Source organism: Phyllostomus hastatus, unplaced genomic scaffold (assembly GCF_019186645.2).
Source record: "Phyllostomus hastatus isolate PE091 unplaced genomic scaffold, TTU_PhHast_1.1 phas_contig_64, whole genome shotgun sequence".
NCBI classification, from domain to species: domain Eukaryota; kingdom Metazoa; phylum Chordata; class Mammalia; order Chiroptera; family Phyllostomidae; genus Phyllostomus; species Phyllostomus hastatus.
In genome coordinates, this window is record NW_025333928.1 from 11,746,003 (window position 1) to 11,767,172 (window position 21,170).

Here is a 21,170-nt window from a genome sequence, read left to right on the forward strand (position 1 = left end):
AGCCCCATGTTGTAAAATCTGGTCGTAAACCGTGGAAGCAGTGACTAGAGAGCATCGCACCCCATAAAGCACGGCGGGGAGTGGCCGGCTGCCTGTGATGGCTGCGGGGCCACGCGCGCTACGTGGCCGAGTGCCCAGAACACGGCCCAGCCCGGACATGGCAGCCCAGATGTGCGGCGTTCCACAAGAGGTCCCCCAAAAAGAGACAGTTTTAAATAAGGAAAACATGACGAACATACGAAGAGCGATGAAAACTGTTTAAGGATGTAGAAAGTAACAAATCTTTGGGGAGCACAGTGTCACTTCCTGTGGGGGGACAAGCACTCTCCTCTGACGCCCCCTCCTGCCCTGCAGCGACAAGCCCAAGAAGAGAAGTGGTTTTCCAGCCAGTTTCTCAGGAACTACGGGTTCTGCGTGGGGCTTTATTGAGAAAGGGGGCACACGTGACTCTGGTCTGAAGAGTTTCTTAAACTCTCTGGCCCCGCTCATCCCACTCTAACAGAAAACCCTGGGGTGCGACCACCCCAGCCCCGCTGGTCCAGGGCCCCTCCTTCGCAGAGCTGGGAGAGGAGGTTTCGGGGTGGGGCACCTCCTCCTACGCCAGAGGGAGTGACGTGTGTCCTGAGGACGCACAGGTGCCCGTGGGCCGGGGAAACACCGCACACCCAAGCGAGAGTCTTAGGGTAGAACAGCAAGGCCGACTGTGGGTTCTCACACGCAGCTGGGGGCCCCCGACGGGCAGGGCCCGGTGTTGGGGCTGAAGGCTCCTCCTGTCGAGACCACGGCCGATGGCGGGGCGTCCTCGTGGTGCTCACTCCGTGAACATGAACCGCCCCGTGGGTACTCCCCACCTCCCCCCACGAGGAATGTGGGAACGGGGAAAAGAAAAGCGAGTTGTAAATGTGGGGCTAACCTGAGGCACACGCAGGCCCAGGACGAGTGAAGCACCGCGGGGGACGGCGGGGACACTCGCTGTGGCGGCCCCCGAGCACACGGCCGCCTCACTCGCCCGGGTCCCCTCGAGGTGGCAGTGGAGCAGCGCCCCTAGCGCACACAACTAAACCTGCTCACCCAGCGTTCTGTACCTGCCAGAAACCTCTTTCAAACCAAAGGGCAAAGAGAGACTGTTTCAGACAGAAAAGCTGGAAGGACTCCTTTACACTGCAGGAAGCTGTCAGGTGAGGAAAGTCTGGGCCCATACCCAGGGCAAAGAAACCTGAGGGCAGTGAGGGGGCCGGTGGACTGCACGGCTGTCGTCCCAGCTTCATGGGGTGTCTTTAAAGGGTGGTTTGACTATTCAAACAGGAATAACGCAGTGGCGGTGGCCTGTGCACAGTGAGCGCAGGACAGCGCCAGCACGGGGCCCGGGGAGGGGCGGGGAGGGGCACGTCGCTGTCGAGTCCTGTGTCGTTTATGCAGTAAGTGGACACGTCACTTGGAGGCAAGCTGTGATGAATTAGGGATCTATCCTGCAAACCTGAAAACCACCACAAAAGTAACACAACTCAGAGTTCTAGCTAATAAGCCAAAAAGAGAAATAAAAAGGAATCATAAAAAACATTCAACTAATTCAAAAGAAGCAGAAAAAGATGAAAAATAAAGACTGAAACTTAACATATCACAGATTGCTTTCAATGCCAAAGATCTAAACACGCAATTGAAAGGCCACATTTGTCAGACGGAATAAAAAACAGGACCCAGCTATGTGCTGCCCATAGGAGACGCACTTCAAATATGAAGACTCGTGTAGGTTAAAAGTTAAAGCTTGGAAAAATGCGTACCAGGAAAACAGTAGCCAAAAAACCCCCACAGTCATTATATTAACATCAGACAAAGAAACGTCAGAGCAAACACTATCGGAAATAAAAGGTCACTTTGCAACGCTGAAGGGGGCTGTTTCATCAGGGGGTCCCACACTCAGACATCCTGGCACCTGTAACGGAGCTTCAACACACACAGCAAAAACTGGGGCAATGCGAGGAGACAGACAAACCCCAGGTTCCAGTCAGAGGTGCTGACCCCCCTCTCTCGACACCTGACGGTGCGGACGGACAGAACATAAGTAAGGACACGGAAGACTTGAAGCACACTCCTGACCAACTTGAATTAGCGAGCATGACGGAACACAGAACACACACACCTTTTCAGGCTCAAATGGAACATCCATTAAGATAGACCATATTCTGGGCCACAAAACAAGTGTGCATAAATTTTAAAAGATTTCAATCACATACTGCATATTGTCTGACAATAAAGGAATTAAATCAGACACCAGTAACAGAAGGATGGCTGGAGAATTCTCACATTTGGAAACTCAGTTGCACATTCTTCGTGGAGTTTACACTCCAGTGTGTGGCATATCACCTAATTCATATGACACCCCGGGAGTTGTTGTGAAAACAGAATTTTAACAGTTAGGTAACTTTCTCAGGATCAGACAGGCCTGAAGTGGCTGCCCTGAGAGGGCAGGCGGCACGGGTCTGCATAAAGACATTTGAACCTGGGTTCAAGTTTGGACGCTACCATTCTGGAGCTCTCCACTGTAGCAGATGCACACTGCTGACCCTGAGGCTGCACCCTCCCCTGTCGCGGTCTTGGCCTTGGCCTTGGCCTTGGCCTGGTGGGGCTGGTCCTTCTGGGTGACCCCAGGGTGTGGGCCCCAACAGAACCACGCCGTGGCCAGCCGCCCTGCCAGTGCCGACATTCCCTAGGCCCAGCACTGACCCCCTCTCCAGTCCCTGGCACACACATAAAACACCCTCTTCTTACAAAATCAATAAAACTGCCAGTGGACAAAGCAAATATGCCGCAAAATTCCCAACCTACTGGAGGTAACTCGGTCACAGCTTCCACCAAGTTAACATTTACAGTTTTCTCGGGAATGTCAATCTTGAATCCAATTATTTCTGAACTGGTGGACCCCTATATCTAAGAGTGCTTGGTGACCCCCACCCAATTATGGTTCAAAACAGCTGGTAGCCCAGGTCCCTGGGTGGCAATTAAAAGTAGGATCCGCTGGCCGGAGACACAAAGAGAAGCCACCCCGTGCTGTGAGTGGGTCTGGAATGCGGGAGGAAGAAGGCTCTGCCACGCTTGTGCACGGGGTTGGCAAGGCAGCCCAGCTGTGCCTGCACACAGCTGCGCCCAGGGCTCAGGCACCGTGAAACGCGCTGGCTACAGGTGGCCGGGCCGGACCAGTGTTTGCAGGCGGATTACTGCAGCTCACCCAGAGGCTTAGCCAGCATTTAGTGAGCAGGCTTCCTTGAAGACTCCCATTACCAGGAGGGCAACTGGCTGCTGGGGAGGTGGGGAGGGCCCTGGAAAGGGGCGGGAGGCTTCCACTGGCACTGCTGTCCTGGGCAGCAGGGCACGTCCATGGGGCTCAGCCCAACTTGGCCACCCCCAGGAGCACCTTGGTGCAGCTGCCGAGGTCCCTGGCACCTGGGAAGGAGTGCCCGGCCTGGGTCCAGGGTTGGTGTGCTGACAATGACCACAGCTTGCAGAGGGATGAACAGTGTCCAGGAACAGGTGGCCATAGCGCCCCTGTTGTGAGTTGAGAGACACTGGAACAAGGGACCATTTTCCACCCTGACATGTGCAGACGTGTCCTAGATAGGCAGTGGCCTTCCTGACCTCAAGAGAAAGAGAAAAAACATCTCCTAGGAATGCCAGCAGGAGCTGCCTTCACACTCACGCCCTGAGAGTGCACAGTGATGGAAAGTGTGTCCCGAGCACCTTGCATGCGCTCAGCTGACCCTGAGGGCAGCACATAGCAGTGCATCGTATGGACCACCTCATGTGCATCTGGGGGGTGGCAGGCAGCAGGGGGGACACCTAGTGATGACCTCCTGTCAAGCTGTACAGGAAGGTTCTGCTCCAACGACAAGGCCCTGTGGTGAATCCTGGAGGTGCCCTGTGAGTCAGCCGTCCCTACTGTGGGCTTCAAACTCTAGCTTAAAAACTTTACTGACACAATACAAAGGCCTCTTTTATGTGCTATGAGGCTGTGGGACTTTACAAATAATAGGAGTGAAAAGTGATTTATATCCAGGATTAAAGGTCAGCTCTGCATGCCGGACTCTGGAGTATGACAACAGTGTAAACTTGTTTGCACTCATTCATGTACCCTGGGGGTAGGGGAGGAACAGAGAAAAGCTGCTCAGGCACGGAGCAGCTCCAGAGGGGCTGCAGGCAGGACCCACTGTGGGCAGAGGGACCCAGTGAGGCTAGGACACTTCTGACACTTAGCAACCAAAATACACAGTCTTCTTAACAGTGAGTCACCGACTTGTGCAGTGACGGCTGCTTTATGTGAGTGACGTGTCCAATACAAAGGAATTTAAGGAATAAATTTGTGTAATCAAAGTACACCAAAGTTAAAAAGTTCAAATTTGATTAATCTGTATTGTCGACACTGAGAAAGAAGATATCTACTAAGAAGGGCTCCTGGTGGGCTCAAATAAAAACAAAACAAACAAAACAAAACAACAGAGCCTAGCAGCCATTTCTACACAGGGGCCTCTCACGCAAACTGCACTTCACGAGCTGCCTGCACTGAATTGCCTGCCTGCCCCGGGTTTCAGCCCTCTGAGCCAGCCCCTACAAAGGAGTCCCTGGAATCCTATTTCAACCAATAGGACTGAGGCTTTTCCCAATCCAGTTGGAACTGTGCAGCTCCAACCAACCAGAGCAGCTCTATCCTGACCAATCAGGATAGTGCCTTTTGGACCAATCAAACTTTGAAAACTTGGAATCCTCATTTGCATGAGGACAGAACAATTAGGGATCAGGGGCGGGTACTTCCATCCGTATAAGCCAACTCCCCTTTGGGACTCCAGGAGCACACTTGCCCTTTCCACCCAAGACTGAAGACTGCATTTCCCTGGCTGAGCTGAAATCAAAGATGTCTCCGCACAGCAGGGTAGACCAGCACAGGCCAGAGCAGAGGGGAGTAGTGAGGAGCCGAGCTATCTAGTCGAAGGAAGAGGGGCCCGGCCCCAGGGCTGCCTCACAGCCATGCTGTGTTCACAGCTATGACGTATCACACTGAAGCGGTTCCGTCTTCAGCACATCCCAAACTGTGGATTCCCGCTGGTGCTGAACTGGCACCAATGGCCGCAGGTTGACAGTATAGACTGGTCCACAAAGAAACACCAGTTTGCTGTTAAGAGCATTTTCTTAGTGTTCCAAGTGGAATGTTGCATATTTTAAAGGTAATTGGACAGAACATAAAACTGCTATCAAGTAAGCTATATTTATTTTTCTTCCTTTCCTTTAGTGTCTGACAGCTGAGGTGCGCCCGTGGGCACTTCTTGTGGGTGGTTTCACTGAGTATGGGAGCGGAGCCCGTTGGTGCGTGGATGGAGGCTTCAGAGCTTTTTCCTGCCTTGGATGTGTCAGGGACACTGGCTTCGTGTGGCTGCAGGCCCCACCAGCGCCAGATCCTGGGGACTGCGCTCAGTGGTGGAGCGTTGTGCCAACGCTGCCTGCCTTTTCTCTGGCTGTGCCTGATGATCTGTGTCCGAAAGACACTTGCCCAGTGTTGCTTCTGGCTTGACCAACTGAGCTCACCACCAACCAGCTCACAGCTGCGAGCAGACGGGAAGGCAAGGGGCTGTGTGGGTGGCTGCATGGGCGCATGGGCCCTTCAGGCCAAGGACGACTGGCAGGGCGGGCCTCTCCTACCCAGCCGCGCATGGGCTCCTGGACCTGTGCAGTGAAACGCGATGGCAATGCTGTTCGTCTCGCCCTCTGTGCTGCGGAAGACATCATGGAGGAGTGTCACCGGGCTCCTGCCACGTGCTCTAGGTCTCCCAACACAACAGGCAGGGACAGTATATCCCTGACCTGACGCCTTGTCCACGTGGTGAGGATGCAGAAAGACGGCACAAGGGCCTCAGGCCTCACACAGCAATCACGTCACGAGGACGTGAGCTGTGTCCAAGAGGCAGGAGGGTGGGCTGATGCCTCTCCCACCAGCCCTCCACCCACTGGCTGGGTCAGGGTGAGTGGGGCTCAGCTGCCATTCCCTCGCGGGTCAGGACGCTCGGGAGAACTCACACGACCCCAAGCACCAGACGTGCCAGGCTCAGCTCCGTGAGCTCCTGACATCCTAGGCCTTCACCGGGCCTCGCTGCGGTAACACCATGCAAAAGGGCATCCCCAGTAACAGCCACATTCGAGGAGAAACAGAGGCAATGATGAGAGTGGAAAGGAGCCTGAGCTCTTGTCTCACTGGGAGCCTCTCCCTGCTGCCCAGGCTGCTCCCGACACCCCCACCACCGTGGCCGCCTCCCACAGTGGGTCCCTCTCATGAGGCTCCCCCAGAGGAGCTATGCCAGTGAACAAGGCACCCTCTATTGTCACACAGGCCCCACCATTACCTGGAGCCCCACTGCCACTGGCCATGGACTGGAGGAGTCCAGGTCACAGAGGACAGGCCATGAGGCCCAGCCACCCTTGCCCCAGGGGCATAGACAACTTCAAAGGGATGAATCGAATGGTTTGTTGTCAGCAAACAGCATGGCCTGGCCCCTAAGGAGACATCAGTCAGTGCCCTCACTCCAAACCGGCTTACGAGGCAGGTGGTGAAACAAGATCCGGCTGAGGAAAGGCTTCCGAGGCTACAGCGAGTTGGGAGGTGTAGTCCCTCCAAAGGGCCTGACCCGGGAGCTGCGGCCGGCACTCTCTGTGACGGCAGCACTGAGCAAGCAGGGCCTCAGAGCGCCACTCCATCTGGCCCTGGACCCAACGCGAGCGGTGGCCATCACGTTCCCGGTGCTCAACGAGCCACAACTTGGGCTGTCCTAGAATGTCGATTCTGAGTGGTCTGAGCTCACATACACCGATGTCACAGCCGGCAGGCTGTCCCCAGGACTTGGTTCACAAGCTAGAGCTATGGTAGTCACATTCCATCGCCTGCCCAATCCCAGGCAGGCCTGTGGGGAAGACAAGCTCTGCCCTGGCGTATGGCTGGGGACACCCACCCAGCCCTGCCCTCCACTCCCCAAGTCCGCTTCCACTGTCCTAACACAGAAGTCCTGCAGCTGCCTCCATGTTGGCCAGAGGGTTACATGCGCAGTGAGCATGGGTATTTGCACCCCCGGGACTGATAGGCACAGCCTGTTCACGAGGCTCTGACGCCCTTCAAGGGGTCAGGGGGACACACATGGTCTTCACACTTCGGGTCAGTGTTAACATGGTGGCTGAGGGGGCTGGCAGGCCCAGGACAGAGCAAGGGCCCTTGGGCCAGACCATGGGGAGCCACACTCCCTCCTGCCAAGCCAGAAACATTTCCTCTCAGGTACTTTTTGAAAGGTCAGCTCTAGGACCAGGGGTGGGCCACATGCGTCCTTGGGTAGGAGGAAAGGCCACTCTGAGGCACACTAGGTGAGACGTGGAGTGATCTCTACACCATGAAATAAAGCCTGACCTCCTAAATGCAGCACACAGGGGACACCTCCATCCCGGGCTGCTTACCAGATGACACAGCCCAGAATAACACAGTCACAGCAAGAAGCAGGCATTACCCCGTCCCCAGGACTGAACCCACTGGGGACGGAAAGCCGCAGAAGGCCTGAGATTGTCTGCAAGCCGCCTTTCAGAGAAAAGCAGATGAATACCACTTTCCCGTGTTTGGGCCATAGCGACAAACAGGGAACATGGGAGAAAACATTCTGTCTGATGGCCGGTGCTCCAGACACATCAAGGTTTTCGCTGCCAACAAGAGCGATGTGAGTCCAATGTGAGAACGGACACCCAACAGGCATGTACTCTGTACGCGATGAGCCAACATTACTGAGAAGACGAAAGGTATTTCGATGCCAAGTGCCCTCAAATTAATTCCTAAGGAAAAACGATCCCAGCCCCCCGTGCAGAGGCCTCAGTCAGTAGAGACAGGAATGTCTAGAGGGGCTGCACCAGGGCCTGGTCCTGTGGTGGGTGGAGCATGTCCAAAACCCCGGGCCAAGGTGGGGAGGGGCCTGGGGGTCCGAACACAGTATGACTAGGGCCTGTCCTCCAGGAAGCTGAGACATGCCTGTACCCCCATTCACCGAGGCTGGGGCTGGGCAGGACTGTGCACAGCAGCAGAGGAACGTGTTGCCCGTAACCAGATGTTCCAGACCCACAACCGTGGTGGCCAGATGCCCCATTCTGCCAGCCTCAGCAAGTGGGACCCTGCCTCTCAGAGAAAGGAAGCAGGAAGGGGTGTCCAGTGGGCTGAAAGTTGTGTCAACATGTCACCGCTCCTCACCTCGTAGTGGAAGTCCATGCAGGTGAGGTCTCTCCAGCACTGGTCTCCCCGGACCTTGATCAGACCCTGCCAAGGCAAGGAGAGGAAGCAACATGAATCAATTCCCCAGAACGGCAAGGACCCCTGGTGACAGGGGAACCACTACTGGGGGAAGAACCTAACCTAAAAGGAACTTTAAGGGAGCCACAAATTTCATCTTACTCCTGAAGTGATATAAAGGGTAAGATTTAAAGAAAGCTTCACAAAGGCTCTAATGACGACAAGTCAGCAAATGCTATAGGCAAAAGGACGCTGGGTTCTGTTATAGCCGGTTCCTTCTGTGCTTTCTTTATAACTCAGTTGTCAGACTGTGAGCATCAGCACAGTGATGCAATTGGAAGGCTTAAAAAATGGACAAGTTTGCAAAGCTACATACACCCAACCTTAGTCACACGTCTACAGATGCCAAGGAGGATGTGAAAGGGACAATGCTGTAATTGCTGTGATGACACACTATTCAGCAGCTCAGGTGGGCTGGATGAATACGTCCACCCGTCTCCCCGAAGGGTCACTGCTGTTTCACGGTCCCCAGGACTCCCCGGTGCCCAGGCCTGGGAGTGCCTCCAGGGGGCTGCTTTGCTGCCTGGTCCACTGGGCAAGTGGCTTCAGGGAGAAGGGACTCTGTTAACAGCCTGTGGTCGAGCTTCAGGGTGCTGGCTACCCACCCCAGCACCGTCGGCTCCCCCGCACCCTGTGCGGCTTCCAGGACGCCATGCAACGCCCACATCATGGTGGGTCTGCAGTTGCAGGGAGGACCGTCAGCTCACATGCCTGCCCCTTCCCCCCTAACAATCCTCTTTCTCTCCACGATTCCTTCCTAAGTCAGAAACCAATTGTTCTCCTACCAGGAATAAAAACATTGCCTGAGATGCAGAGATTCAATTCCAATTTCAGTCTCTTATGTAATAGCTGGATTAGAAAGTGAGAAAGAAACTACGCCGATAAAGACACAACCCTGGAATGCAACTCAGCTTTCTCCTGTGATGGTGGTCTCTGCAGTTATGACCTCAGTTTCACCCAGTAGTGGTTCCATCCATCCATCCATCCATCCATGCGCCACCCAGGCTGCCCAGGACAGTATTCTGCACTAAAGATGACTGACCCTAAATTTGAATCACGTCTGTGAAACACCCTGGTTGCGGCGCTGAGATCAGTGTTTGACTGCATACCTGGGGGCAGTGGACAAGACTGGCTGGTGCATAAACCTGACCTTTACACGTGGGAAAGACTCTGGGGCAGCTGAGGGCTTGGAGCCAGAGACCAGGGTGTGAGCTGATGGGTCCTCTGGTGGCCATGCGGCCAGCAAGGCAGAATGACGGTTTGGGAGGTGGGACGTGTCCCATTCTGGACACGTCTGAAACATGGAGGATGCAGGACAGGCAGAGGGACTGGAGCTAGTGTGGGTGGAGAGCAGTCAAGACCTCTGACCTGGACCCCTGTGGGTGGTACGGACTCAGGGACCTCAAAAGGATCAGGGAGGAGAAATGTGGAGGGGGTTGTGGGGGCCACACAGGCCTCACACCTTGGTGGAGCTGAACCCACCTGGCCTTCAGCTGCACCTGCTGCCTCTAATGTCATGGAGCTATGGCACCAGCTATGCTTCAAGGATAAGGATGAATGAACCACTTTGTAAAGCAGAGTCACATCTTTCTGGAAACTGGGTTTGCTTACATCACAAAGTGCCAGAGACAACTTCCAGTCTGAATTTGGCCATATACAGTCATGTCTGCGTGAAAACAGAGCTTCAGAAAGTCAAAAGTGCCCGATGACCTAGACCTCAGTGAGCCCGTCCTGCCTGTGGCAGAGCTGCTGGTTTCCGACGAAAATGTGCCCCTCGTCGTGCAGAGAACCTTAGCCATGAGGTCACACGAGGCTCCCTCGTGAGCAGGGCTCCGCTCCCTGCACCCCTTCAGAATCTGAGAATGGTACTCTTTGGAGATTCAAACCAGGCGAAGAAGAAAAAAAACAAAATAATTAAAATGTCATTCAAACTCTAAGCTGATATAAGACACTTAAAAATCTGAGACATTCTTTCAGGAGCGGAGGATAATTATATTCCTCCCCATCTACTGATTTCTCCCTACAATGCAGATGTCAGATTTTCCACAGATTTTTTTTTTCTTTCAGAGTAAGTGTCAAAGGAACAAAGCCTTCTTTGAGACTTTTTTCAGCCCAAAATTAATTCTGAAAGAAAAAAAAAACGGCACAGATAAGCCACTAACATGCAGACCCAAAGAGAGCTAAGTGACCCACAGCTGTCCATACAACCCCTGCTCTCCGCCTGGGACCGGAACGCCAGGATGCTGGAACTTTCCGGAGAGGCCCAGGCCATACAGGCAGTGGGCGGGAGGCAGGAGCATAGAGGCGGGAGCCTGAGGGCTGCAGATGGGCTCCTCTCTGAAGCTCAAGGGTGTGAGAACACTCATCTTAAAAACTCCCATTCAGAAACGGGAAATTCCAAGGCCTCACACCACAGAACATCTATTTCTGTAAGGCTGCACGAGTCCCTTCACACCTGAAGGGGGCGGGGGGGTCAGCACTACCAGGCCTGCAGTGAAGCCAGGGGCGACAGCACACGGACGCCAGGGAGGCAACCCCCCTCACGTCACGAGCACCTGTGCACCACGGACAGCTCTGCCTGCACTGCCTCATTTTGAACATACACCTGTTCTATCATCATTGGGGGCCCCGCCTGCTCCTTCTCCACAGAGGGGACGCCTCATAGACCCTGGAGCCCTGAGCACTAATGAGCGGCTCACAAGTGTAGAGGGACAGGCCATTGCTCTCATGAGCAGACGCGGTGTCTGGTGTGCCTCTCAGGGGCGATGGGGAGGTTGGGCCAGCGGGGGCCAAGACACCGTGGATTCTGCCCTGACCCAAGTAGCATGCCACTTCTCTCTATGGGAGCTGGGCTGGGCCCACAGCGTCCCATGTGCACCTTTAACAGGTGAGGGTACCCCATGTCTCAGGGCATGTGGTCACTGCTGCATTTGAGCGGCACTGCTTAGCATGCCGTATGTTATGTTAGCAATCACAATGACTGAGCTGTCTCTGTATTTGAAGGGCCCCCGCCAACTAGTGTCATCACCTGGCCCCACCTCTTACTCTCTGGCGTCAGTTTGGTGGTGTCGGTGCTTTCTGACCCCAAGGTGAATAAGATAAAAATGGACCATCTACACCCACGACGGCACCCACTCGGACTGCAACGTGTGGTGGGGGGGATAAATCACTGCAGTCATATTTCGTGTTTTATTCTGCCTTCTCTCAAATCCTGGAGACCCTCTGAAAATTGCCATCGTGACACCTGCCTGTGACAGACAGACTGTGAAACGGGGCTGCATGGAGTGGGTGGAAGAAATTGTTGCAGGTCCTTGGAAGCATTTAGGACTCTGCAACTTTCTAGACCACCAGGAGCTGAGTGGCTGTCTTCCTCCTGAGGGCAGTTCTGAGACAAGAGGCTGGAAATGGAGACACAAAGACGGTGCTGAGGAGGGAAGCCTGGAGCCTGTGTGAGCAGGGGGAGGGTGGGGGGGGTTGGGGGGCGGGGAGGTGCTGCAGCTGGGGGCCATAGGTCAGAACGTTGCAGACATGTTTCCCAGAAATTCCCATGCTGCCCCCAGGCTGGAGTCCGAGGTCTGCTCTCCCGAGTGCTCCTGCAGGAAGGAAGAAAGCCCCTTTCTTCAGCTCTGCCCACACTAATGCAATAAAACAAATTGGGATAATTGCTCTCCTTGGGGAGTGGGGATCCCAGGACGGGTCAGGCTGGCCAAGGAAATGACAGCGACATCCGCTTGATTTGAGTCTTCATGGGGCATGTTGCATTCTGACACTTATTTCATTACATGTAATACGATTTTACTGGAGGTAATGTGATTCCAAGAAAGAGCTCCTGATTTCAAACTCTTATTTCTCCTTTAGTGACTTAGCTCCTTATTTTCTTTGCTAAACTTTCAGTGCCTCCTGGGGCTGGAGCATCTCTGGGACATGCATAAGTGGGGCATGCTAACAAGCAAAGAGCTTAAGATCACTCTGGGTCACCCGTTCCAATCAGTCCCTGGGCCTCCATGGGGGAAGAGCAGAAATCCAAGTGCAGACTTGTTGAGCTTCTGGGTTAAAGCGTCATCTCAGCTGGAAAATTTCCTTCCCATCAGATGGAGGCTTGAACCTCAGGGTAGGAGCTGTGGAACCGATGGCCAGCCTGAGATCCAGGTGTGGCTTGGACACTGAAGCAGCAAGCAGCTATGGCCCCAAGCAGACACGGATGAGCATGTACTCACTGCCACTCTGCCAGCAGGTATCAGAGCCTCCCTTAGTCCCAGCAAAAACCTGAACAGAGCTGGCTCCTGACTGCGTCCCAAACATGACCCCTGTTGAGGAGAATGTCAGCAGTCTGTGCAGCTGCCCTTCTCTCCAGTGCTGGGATGCCCACAAGGCTCTCCCAACAACAGTATGACCAAGTCCCTCATTATCCCCAAGGTGTGTGGAGTTTATGGGGCTGCACCTCACAGTGATCGTTCCATGTGAAAAGCAAACTCATGCTGGTCTCTGAAGTCTGAGGGTTGAGCTTCAGTTTACACAAAAGAAAATGCAAACCTTTAAGTACTCAGTTCAATGTGTTCTGGCTGCTGTATACAATCAGATATCTAGTACCTTAAGCAAGATACAGATTTCAGTCCCATAGAATGTTCTCTGGAACCCCCTTCCAGGCAATTCCACGCCCTACTGGTCAGAAAGCTGTGCGACCAGGCCCAGCTCTGCCTGCTCTGGGATCCCACACAGATTAACTCGGGCCCAGGTGCTCTTCCCCTGGGTTCCGACAGGTCATGATGAGCATGCCTCACGGTTCACCTGTGTTGCTACAGCAGAAGTTGGTTCCCTTCTACAGTGGCCCATAGTGTGCATGCATCACAATTTATCCATCCTGCTGATGGACATTTGGTTGTTTCCCAGGACTGGCAGTTACAAATAGGGCCACCATGGATGTGTGTGACCTTTGTGGACGCAGATTTTCATTTCTTGTGGGCAAATTCCCAGGAGTGGAAGGTTGGATTGGCTCACAGAGCAGGTACAAGTGTCACCTTATAGGAGGCTGCCAACTGCTCTTTACTGTGACTGAACCATCTTACAGCCCACTGCTGATGAACCCCAGTAGGAATTCCAGCCCCTGCACACTCACCAGCATGGGGTGCTGACAGGGTTTTAAACTGGACCCTTCTTGTGGGTTAAAAGCTGTCTCAGAGGTTCCACGCACTGTCTCCATTCCTGTATCTTCCCTTGTCTTCAGGTCCTACGTTATTACCTGCGATCTGTACGTTCAGGATGTTAATTTTGGGTTGGACTATGCACGGCTAATATTCTTCCCAGTCTTTGCCTTACCTATTCATTTTCTTAATTGTGTCTTTTGATGGTAGAAAATTTTAATATCGCCAAAGTACAATTTATCAATTATTTTCTTAGACGGTTAGCACTCTTTTTTGTGTCCTGTCCAAGAAATTTTTGTCTGCCTCAAAGTAATGATCTATGTTATCTTTGAAAAGTATTATGATTCTGGCTTTTATGTTTGTAAAAAAAAAAAACTTTCCTTGCCCTACTGATTTGACTTAGTGCATTTGTTGAAAATCAATTGAGTGTATCTGTATGAATGTGTTTCCGGGAGATATTCTTTTATGCTTTTTTTTCTAAGAACTTTATGGTTTTGCTTTTACTTCAGGTCCATGATGTATCTCAAATTAGAGTTTGGTATAGATGAAACTGCAGTCAGAGCTCACTTTATTTTTCTATACAGATATCCAATGATTTCAGCTCTATTTATAAAAAATGACCTTTCTTCATCCACTGATTCGATACCTTAGTTTCATATCCATCAACAGTAGGGGTTGGGTCCGTTTCTGGACGCTATTCTCTTTTGCTGATCTGTTTTTCCAGCTTAGATCAGTACTATACTTCAGTTCTAAATTAAGCTGTAAAACCAGGAAGTGTAAGTCCTCCAACTTTGTTCTTTTTCAAGATTCTCTGTATTTCCATGTAAATTTTAGAATTGACATGTCAATTTTTCCAGAAAAGCCCCCTGGGAGTTTGATAGGAATTTTTTTTTTAATTAATACTTTGAATTTTATTGTTGTTCAAGTACAGTTTTCTGCCTCCCCCCCACCACCCCAACCACTGGAATTGCCTTGAGTCTATATATAAATTTGGGTAAAATGGACATCTTAACAACACTGAGTCTTCTGACCCACAAACATGGTGCATCTCTCCAATTATGTAGGCCTTTTAAATTCCTATCAGCAATGTTATGCTGTTTTAATGTACATGTCTTAGACCTCCTTAATTAGATTTATTATGAGGTATTTGGGGGCTTTTAATACAACTGTAGACTGTATTCTCATTTTACTTTCTAATGATTTCTTAATAGTATATGAAGTACAGTTATTTTTGACCCTGCAAAATTCATGTACTCATTTGCTTTTTATATTCCCCTGGATTTTTCAAACACAACATGTCTATGAATAACAGTTTTGTTTCTTTTTCTTGTCTTATTGCACTAAGACTTCCATACAGTGTTGAGGAGCAGAATGAGGAACAGACATCTGGGCCTGGGTTCTCACCACATGGCAAAGCTTCATCCTGGCCCTGAAGACCTGGTGTGAGCCGAGCTTTCACAGATGCCTTTGTCAGGCTGCAGAAGTTCCGTCTAAGACAGTCATGAGTGGGTGCTGAATAGCATGGTGTGCTTTTTTTTTGCATTTGAGATGGTAAAATGGTTCTTCATCTATATTCTGTTAGTATAGTGAATTGCATTAATTGATTTTCAAATGTCAAAACCACCTTGCATTCCTGAGATAAACCACACCTTTTTTTATTGCCAGATTGGATTTGCCGGTATTTTGCAGAGGGTTTCTATGCCTTTGCTCACGAGGGGTATTAGTCCCTACTTCTCTTTTTCTGACGTCCTCATCGGGTTTTGGTATTGCTGTTATACCGGTCACATAAAACAGTTCGGAAAGTGTTCCCTCTGCTATTTCCAAAAGAGTTTGTGCAGGATTGCTGTTATTTCCTCCTTAAACATTTGATAGATTTCACTGGTGAAGCCATCTGGCCCTACGCTTTTCTTTCTGGAATGGTTTTTGATTACAAATTCAATTTATTTAACAGGTATGGAGCCACTTAGATTTCCTGTTTCCTTTTGTCTCAGTTTCGGTAAGCTGCATTTGTCCATTTCATCTACATTGTTGAATTTATTGGCCCAAAGCTTTCATAATATCCCAGGTGACTCTTTATGGCAGGATCTCGGACGCAATTACCAGTTATTTGAGGAAAGTGTTTTCTCACGGTGCCCTTCAATCACAGCTTGGCTGCGGCTCCCAACTCTGCTGAATTCTGACCTGAAAACTATAGTTCCTCTGGGCCCATATTTTGTGCATTTCAGATACGGCTTTAAGTCTCTTGTGTTAACAAGACGGTAGGACAGTCTGCACACAAGGAGCTTCGCAAGGCCCCACTGAGGGTGCTGAGCCAGGTGTGAGCACGGAGCCGTGGGCAGCACAGGTGTTGAGCAATCAAGCCTCTGCCGACCGACGCCGGGGACTCGAAGTTGCCCGCACGGAAATGTACTGGCCTCTTGCCACTGCCTTCTGCAGCCTGTAGGTTACTCGGGGGTGACTAAAATGCATGGGCAGAAATGCTAATCCTCACATCAGCTTCTGAGAGGCGTCAGAGGCCCTTGCTCATGCCCGAATTTGCCATGTCTTGATTCTTTGTTCCTCCTTTTATGTTGTGTGGGGAAAAAAAAACCCAAAACAAAATGAAAACCTCCAGATTCTATGCAAAGTAACCACACAGGATGATTTGATCATAAATTCTTAACTGGGCAGGTCATACTGGGTAGTCAAGTCCCAGGCATATAAGGTTTTTCAGCAAAAGGCCTATTTCTGTCCTAAGCCCTGTCCGTTGCTTCTGTGCATCTAGGTTAACACACCTTTGAAGTAAATATAACCACCTTCAAAAGAGCACACAATCTTCTTCACTATCCTGTAACCTAATCCTGCCTTGCCTTCTCCCACCCGCATGTCATCTCCCCGAATTTCATATGCATGCACGAGGCTGTGACACTGTCACTCTCTAGAGTACTTGAGATCTTGCTCCCTGGCACAGGTTGTTAGCTTGGTTCAAACAAACTCTTACAGAAATTCTCTACAGGTTTAAACATTTCTTATGTTGACAGTCGTATCCTTCCACTTACTTCATATAAAAACAACTTGTTCCAGCATAGCAAATATGCAACTTGAATGAAAACTGCTAATTTTAGCCATGCTATTGCTCAATAAGAATTGAGGGCATTAGGTCTTTAACTCTTAAAATGTAAAGCAATAATAAAAACAGTTTACTATCAGGAAGACAGCAGTACAGGATGTTGGAAGGACTGCAGACAGAACATGCAGGACAATGAAAGCCACGCTAACATGCGCAGTGCAAACAGAAGCAGCTGTGTCGGGGAGCCGGGTCCCTACAAGTGCAACACATCAGCAGTCGGGTTCCTGACATCGACTCTCCTTACTACCGACTCTGAAGAGCGTTTGGGCATCACAGTTTCCCACTTGCCCTTGTTCAGGTTTGCACGTGCTCTGCAAGGTAATGCTTATGCCAAAGCGGGTTCCTCCAGAAAGAGAGAGATGGCAGCAAAGAGCTCTGCATATCTGCTGCTGCCAAACCTGACGCCCCATACACACGCCCCCAGATGGAAGCAGGCAGAGGGGGCGGAGAGCCGGAAAGAGGGAGGTGCAGAAGAACTGTTGCTTCGCTGTCTCAGTTCTTGGGGTGGGGCAAAGTGAAACCGCGTGGCCTCCCTTCGTACTGTCCAGGTCTGAGAACTCCCAGCAACAAGGGCACTGGCTCAATTCCCAGAATTTTAGCAACTGAGAGCTCGGAACCCTCAGAGCACACAGTTCATCAGCCTACCACAGCATGCCATAATTAAAGGCGGCCTCAGCTCCGAAAGCACCGCGTGGAAAATCCATTGTCTGCTCCTGCACGAGAAGCACAGGGGGTCAGAAGCAAAGGCTCTGGGCTCTGGCGACAGGTCTCTGACATGCTCTGGGGTAAAAACTTTGGCTGGTGTGAAGTCAGTAACACACATACACGCACATATTCTGTCTTTATAAAAATTGAGATTAAGAAAAAAGTGAAAACTTTTCTTAAAAGCATAAAAACAACCTAACTTTAAATATGGTGATGCAGACATTTTTACCATTTCCCATGTCTGCAAGTGAAAGAGATGACTGAAATCTATGTGTTTAAAGCAGAATAGAGCCTAAAATTGGAGAGATATTCCAGAGCTCTCCCCACAAACATCTTGTGTGTGTTTGCCCCATTCCAGTGGAAAGGCCCAGGTATGTGCCCTGAGCAGATCCGTGTCTTTGTTCTGAGGAAGGGGGCTGGATGGGTTCGCCTGGGCCCACAAAGCTGCTCTGCGCCACCCTCCCAGCAGCTTGAGGTAGGAGGACAGGGACACAGGAGCCTTTCTACCTTCTCGTGTGAGGAACGTGATGACTCCATGCTGCTTACAGCCTGGCTTCAGGATGCAGATTTACAAAGCCCCAGCCGCGGCTGGGCCGGAGCTGCACAGAGGGAGCCGAGGGGCACTCTGGTGCTGCATGAACCCTAGCTCCTGTCCAGTCGTGTTACCAGTGGGATGACCACTTTGCCTCCACCAGGCCATGTGGTGAGAGTTTGGAGCCGTTACGGTACCTATACAGTAGTGGGCACCAAAAGCTAGAGGAGTGGAAACAGGACATCCCACCTCACCCAGCCCAGGCCCATAGCTGGCACGGGGAGCTGGGGAGGAAGTCGCGTCCTGTGGGCCAGTTTCAAGCTGCAGCCTCTGGCCAGGCAGATGGTCTTTCCAGGCTGTGAGGCCACGGGCTTTTTATCTGGCATTCAAGGAAGGACTCGGAGGGAAACCTGGCTCTGGCTGGGTCTGTTGGGTGGAGTCTGTTGCTCTCCGGTTCTGCCCACAAAAAGATGTCTCTGCACCCCTGAAGCCCCCTGCTGCTGACCTCTTGTTAGATTTCCAAAACAATTGGTCGTGCCCTGAAGGGTGTGGCCGAGGAGCTCTGCGGATGTGCATGCTTGCGGGACCCTCACCCCATCAGCACACAGGACTTTTTCATCACCCTGCAAGTTCTTCCATGCGCCCTGTACCGCAGTCACTCCCCACCCTGAATCCCAGAGGCAATCATTTCCCTGCCTCTCCCGGCTCCAGAACTTCCTACACAAGGGCTCGTGTGGTGCACAAGCCGTGTCTGTCTTCTCACATTCAGCACCATGCCCGTGAGGTCACCCAGGTCTGTCACACAGTGAGGACTATTTGCTCCTCTTCCTTACTGAGTGGTTGCCTTTGGGGGTGTTTGGTATGGGGTGTCCACTTTTCCTCCTGTTGGTGGGCTGTGGTTGGGTTCCAGGGCTTGGTGCACGTGGATGCTGCTGCTGTGAGCGTGTGCGTAAAAGATCTTTTGAGCACATGCTTTCATTTCTCTTGGGTGAATGCTGAGCAGTAGAACTACTGGGTGGTAGAGTGAGATGAGAGTAAGGTTACTTTTGTAAGTAACTGCCAAGCTGTTTCCCCACAATGCTGGTACCACATTACATACCCACAGGAGGGCAATGCAGCAGCTCTCTTCTTGTTCACATCCTTGCTGCTATGGACTTAATATTTGTGACCTCCCAGAAATCATGTTGAAGCCCTGGCCCCCCAGTGTGGCTGTATGTGGACTAATTAAGGTTAGATGAAGTCATAAGGGTGGGGACCCGATCCAAAAGGATTTGTACACTTATTAGAAGAGACACCAGAGCTTCTCTCTGTGCCGGCTCAGGACGCAGCAAGAGGGTGGCTGTCTGCAGTTTGGGAAGAGTCCTCACGGGGGGATCTTAGGCTTCCAGCCTCCAGAACTATGAGAAAATGAATGTTAAACAGCCCAGTCTGTGGAATTTTGCTAGAGCAACCCCAGAAACCTAAGACACACTCCAATACTTGCTTTTGTCAGACTTTAAAGTTAGCTAAGTCTTGTGGGCATGCAGTGGTACCTCACTGTAGACTTATTAGCATCTCCCTAATAGCCAACGAAGCTGAGCAGCTTTTCAAGTGCTTATAACAGCCATGTGTGCGTCTTCCTTTGTGAAGTGTTGAACTGTCTTTACTATTGAGTTTTTTTGGTTCTTCATGCATCCCAGGGAGAGGTTTTTAGCCAGATATGATGATATTGTGAATATTTTCTCCCAATCTGTGACCTGCCATTATCAATGGTGTCTTCTGAAGAACAGACTTTAATTTTGATGAAGTCCAATTAATTCATTTTTTAATTTTATGGTTAATGTCTTTATGCTGTATTGTAAGAAATCTTTGCCTATCCCAAGACTACAAAAATATCCCTTTATGTTACCTTCAGAGTGTTACATGAGACAGTTTTGTATCTACAGTCCATCTCAGACTAATTTTGTGCCTGGTGTGATGGAAGCGTTGGGGTTTGTTCACCCCCATGTAGAAATCTAGGCATCCCAGCACAATTTGTTGAAAAGACTTTTCTTTCTCAATTAAATTGATTTTGTGCCTTCTCCCCCCAAAATTTGATGGTGATTTCAATGTGGGACTATTTCTAGACTTCTAACTGCTTCACTGACAAGCTATCATTCGGTGCCTACACCACACTGTCTCAATGACCATGTCTTCTGGAAAGTCTTGAACAAGTAGTGTTACTCCCACAACTTGACTCTTACTCAAAATTGTTCTGTCTATCCTAGGTCCTTGGCTGTCCATCAATTTCTAAGAAGAAAATCCTTCTAGGATTATGTTTGGGGTTGTGCAAACTCTATAGATCAATTTGGGGACAACTGACAGTTGAATAATATTGAGACTTCTGACTCATAAACATGGCCTACCTGTCTAAGTCTAAGTTCTCTTGGCTGTGTTTGGTAGCCTTCGGGATACAAGTGTTATACTTCTGTTAAAATTTCCTAAGTAGCTCTGATTGATATGACTCAGTGGTTTGGGCGTAGTCCCATAAACCAAAAGGTTGCCGGTTCCTGGGTTGCAGGCCAGGTGCCTGGTTGGAGGTATGCAAGAGGCAACCAGTTGATGTTTCTCTTGCATTGATGTTTCTCTCCTTTTCTTTCTCCCTCCCTTCCCCTCTCTCTAAAAATGAATAAATTAAAGAATTTTCCTAAGTAGTTTATCATTTGGGATATTATTATTTTTGCTTTATTTTATAATTTCATTTCAAAAATTTTGGTAGCATATAGAAATATTATTTTGTATACCAACCATGAATCTTGTACTTTGGTTAAATTCATTCACTAGTTATAAGGACCCTTTGATCTTCCACATACATGACCTTTTCATCTGTGAATACAGATTATTTTCTCTCTTCCATTCTAATCTTCAGGGTTTCTATTATTTTTTCTTGCTTTGTTTTGCACAAGCTAAGATCTTCAATATGCTGTCTAATAGATGTGACGAGAGGGGACAACCCTGTCTTGTTCCCAGTCTTATGGGGAAAACATTCAGTGTTTCACCATTAAGTACAGTATTAGCTATAGGTAGTTTATATACTAATCTTTTATCAGGTTGAGGATGTTTCCTTCCATTCTTAGTTTGCCAAGATTTTTAAAAATTAATTTGTGTCTAATACTTTTCCTACATTGAGATGATCACATCATTTTATCTTTTTCTCCCTTGATCTTGATCTCAAGGGACTGGTGAATTATACTAATTCACTCGTGTCCAGCCAATCTTGTGCTCTGGGGAAAATCCATGTGGTCTTGATGCATCAGGCTTTTCATGTCCTGCTGGATCCATTTGATAATAACTCCTTAAGAATTTCATGTC

At 50.3% G+C, this 21,170-nt stretch overlaps 1 protein-coding gene across 1 annotated transcript in view; it reads right to left on the bottom strand.

Annotated features, from left to right (window-relative positions):
• Window positions 1-21,170, bottom strand: part of LMF1 (lipase maturation factor 1) — a 108,316-nt gene that overhangs the window by 24,927 nt on the left and 62,219 nt on the right. The window contains exon 5 of the mRNA XM_045849087.1: window positions 8,255-8,320. Within this exon, the coding sequence (XP_045705043.1) occupies window positions 8,255-8,320 (66 nt within the window). The remainder of the gene's footprint in view (window positions 1-8,254; window positions 8,321-21,170) is intronic.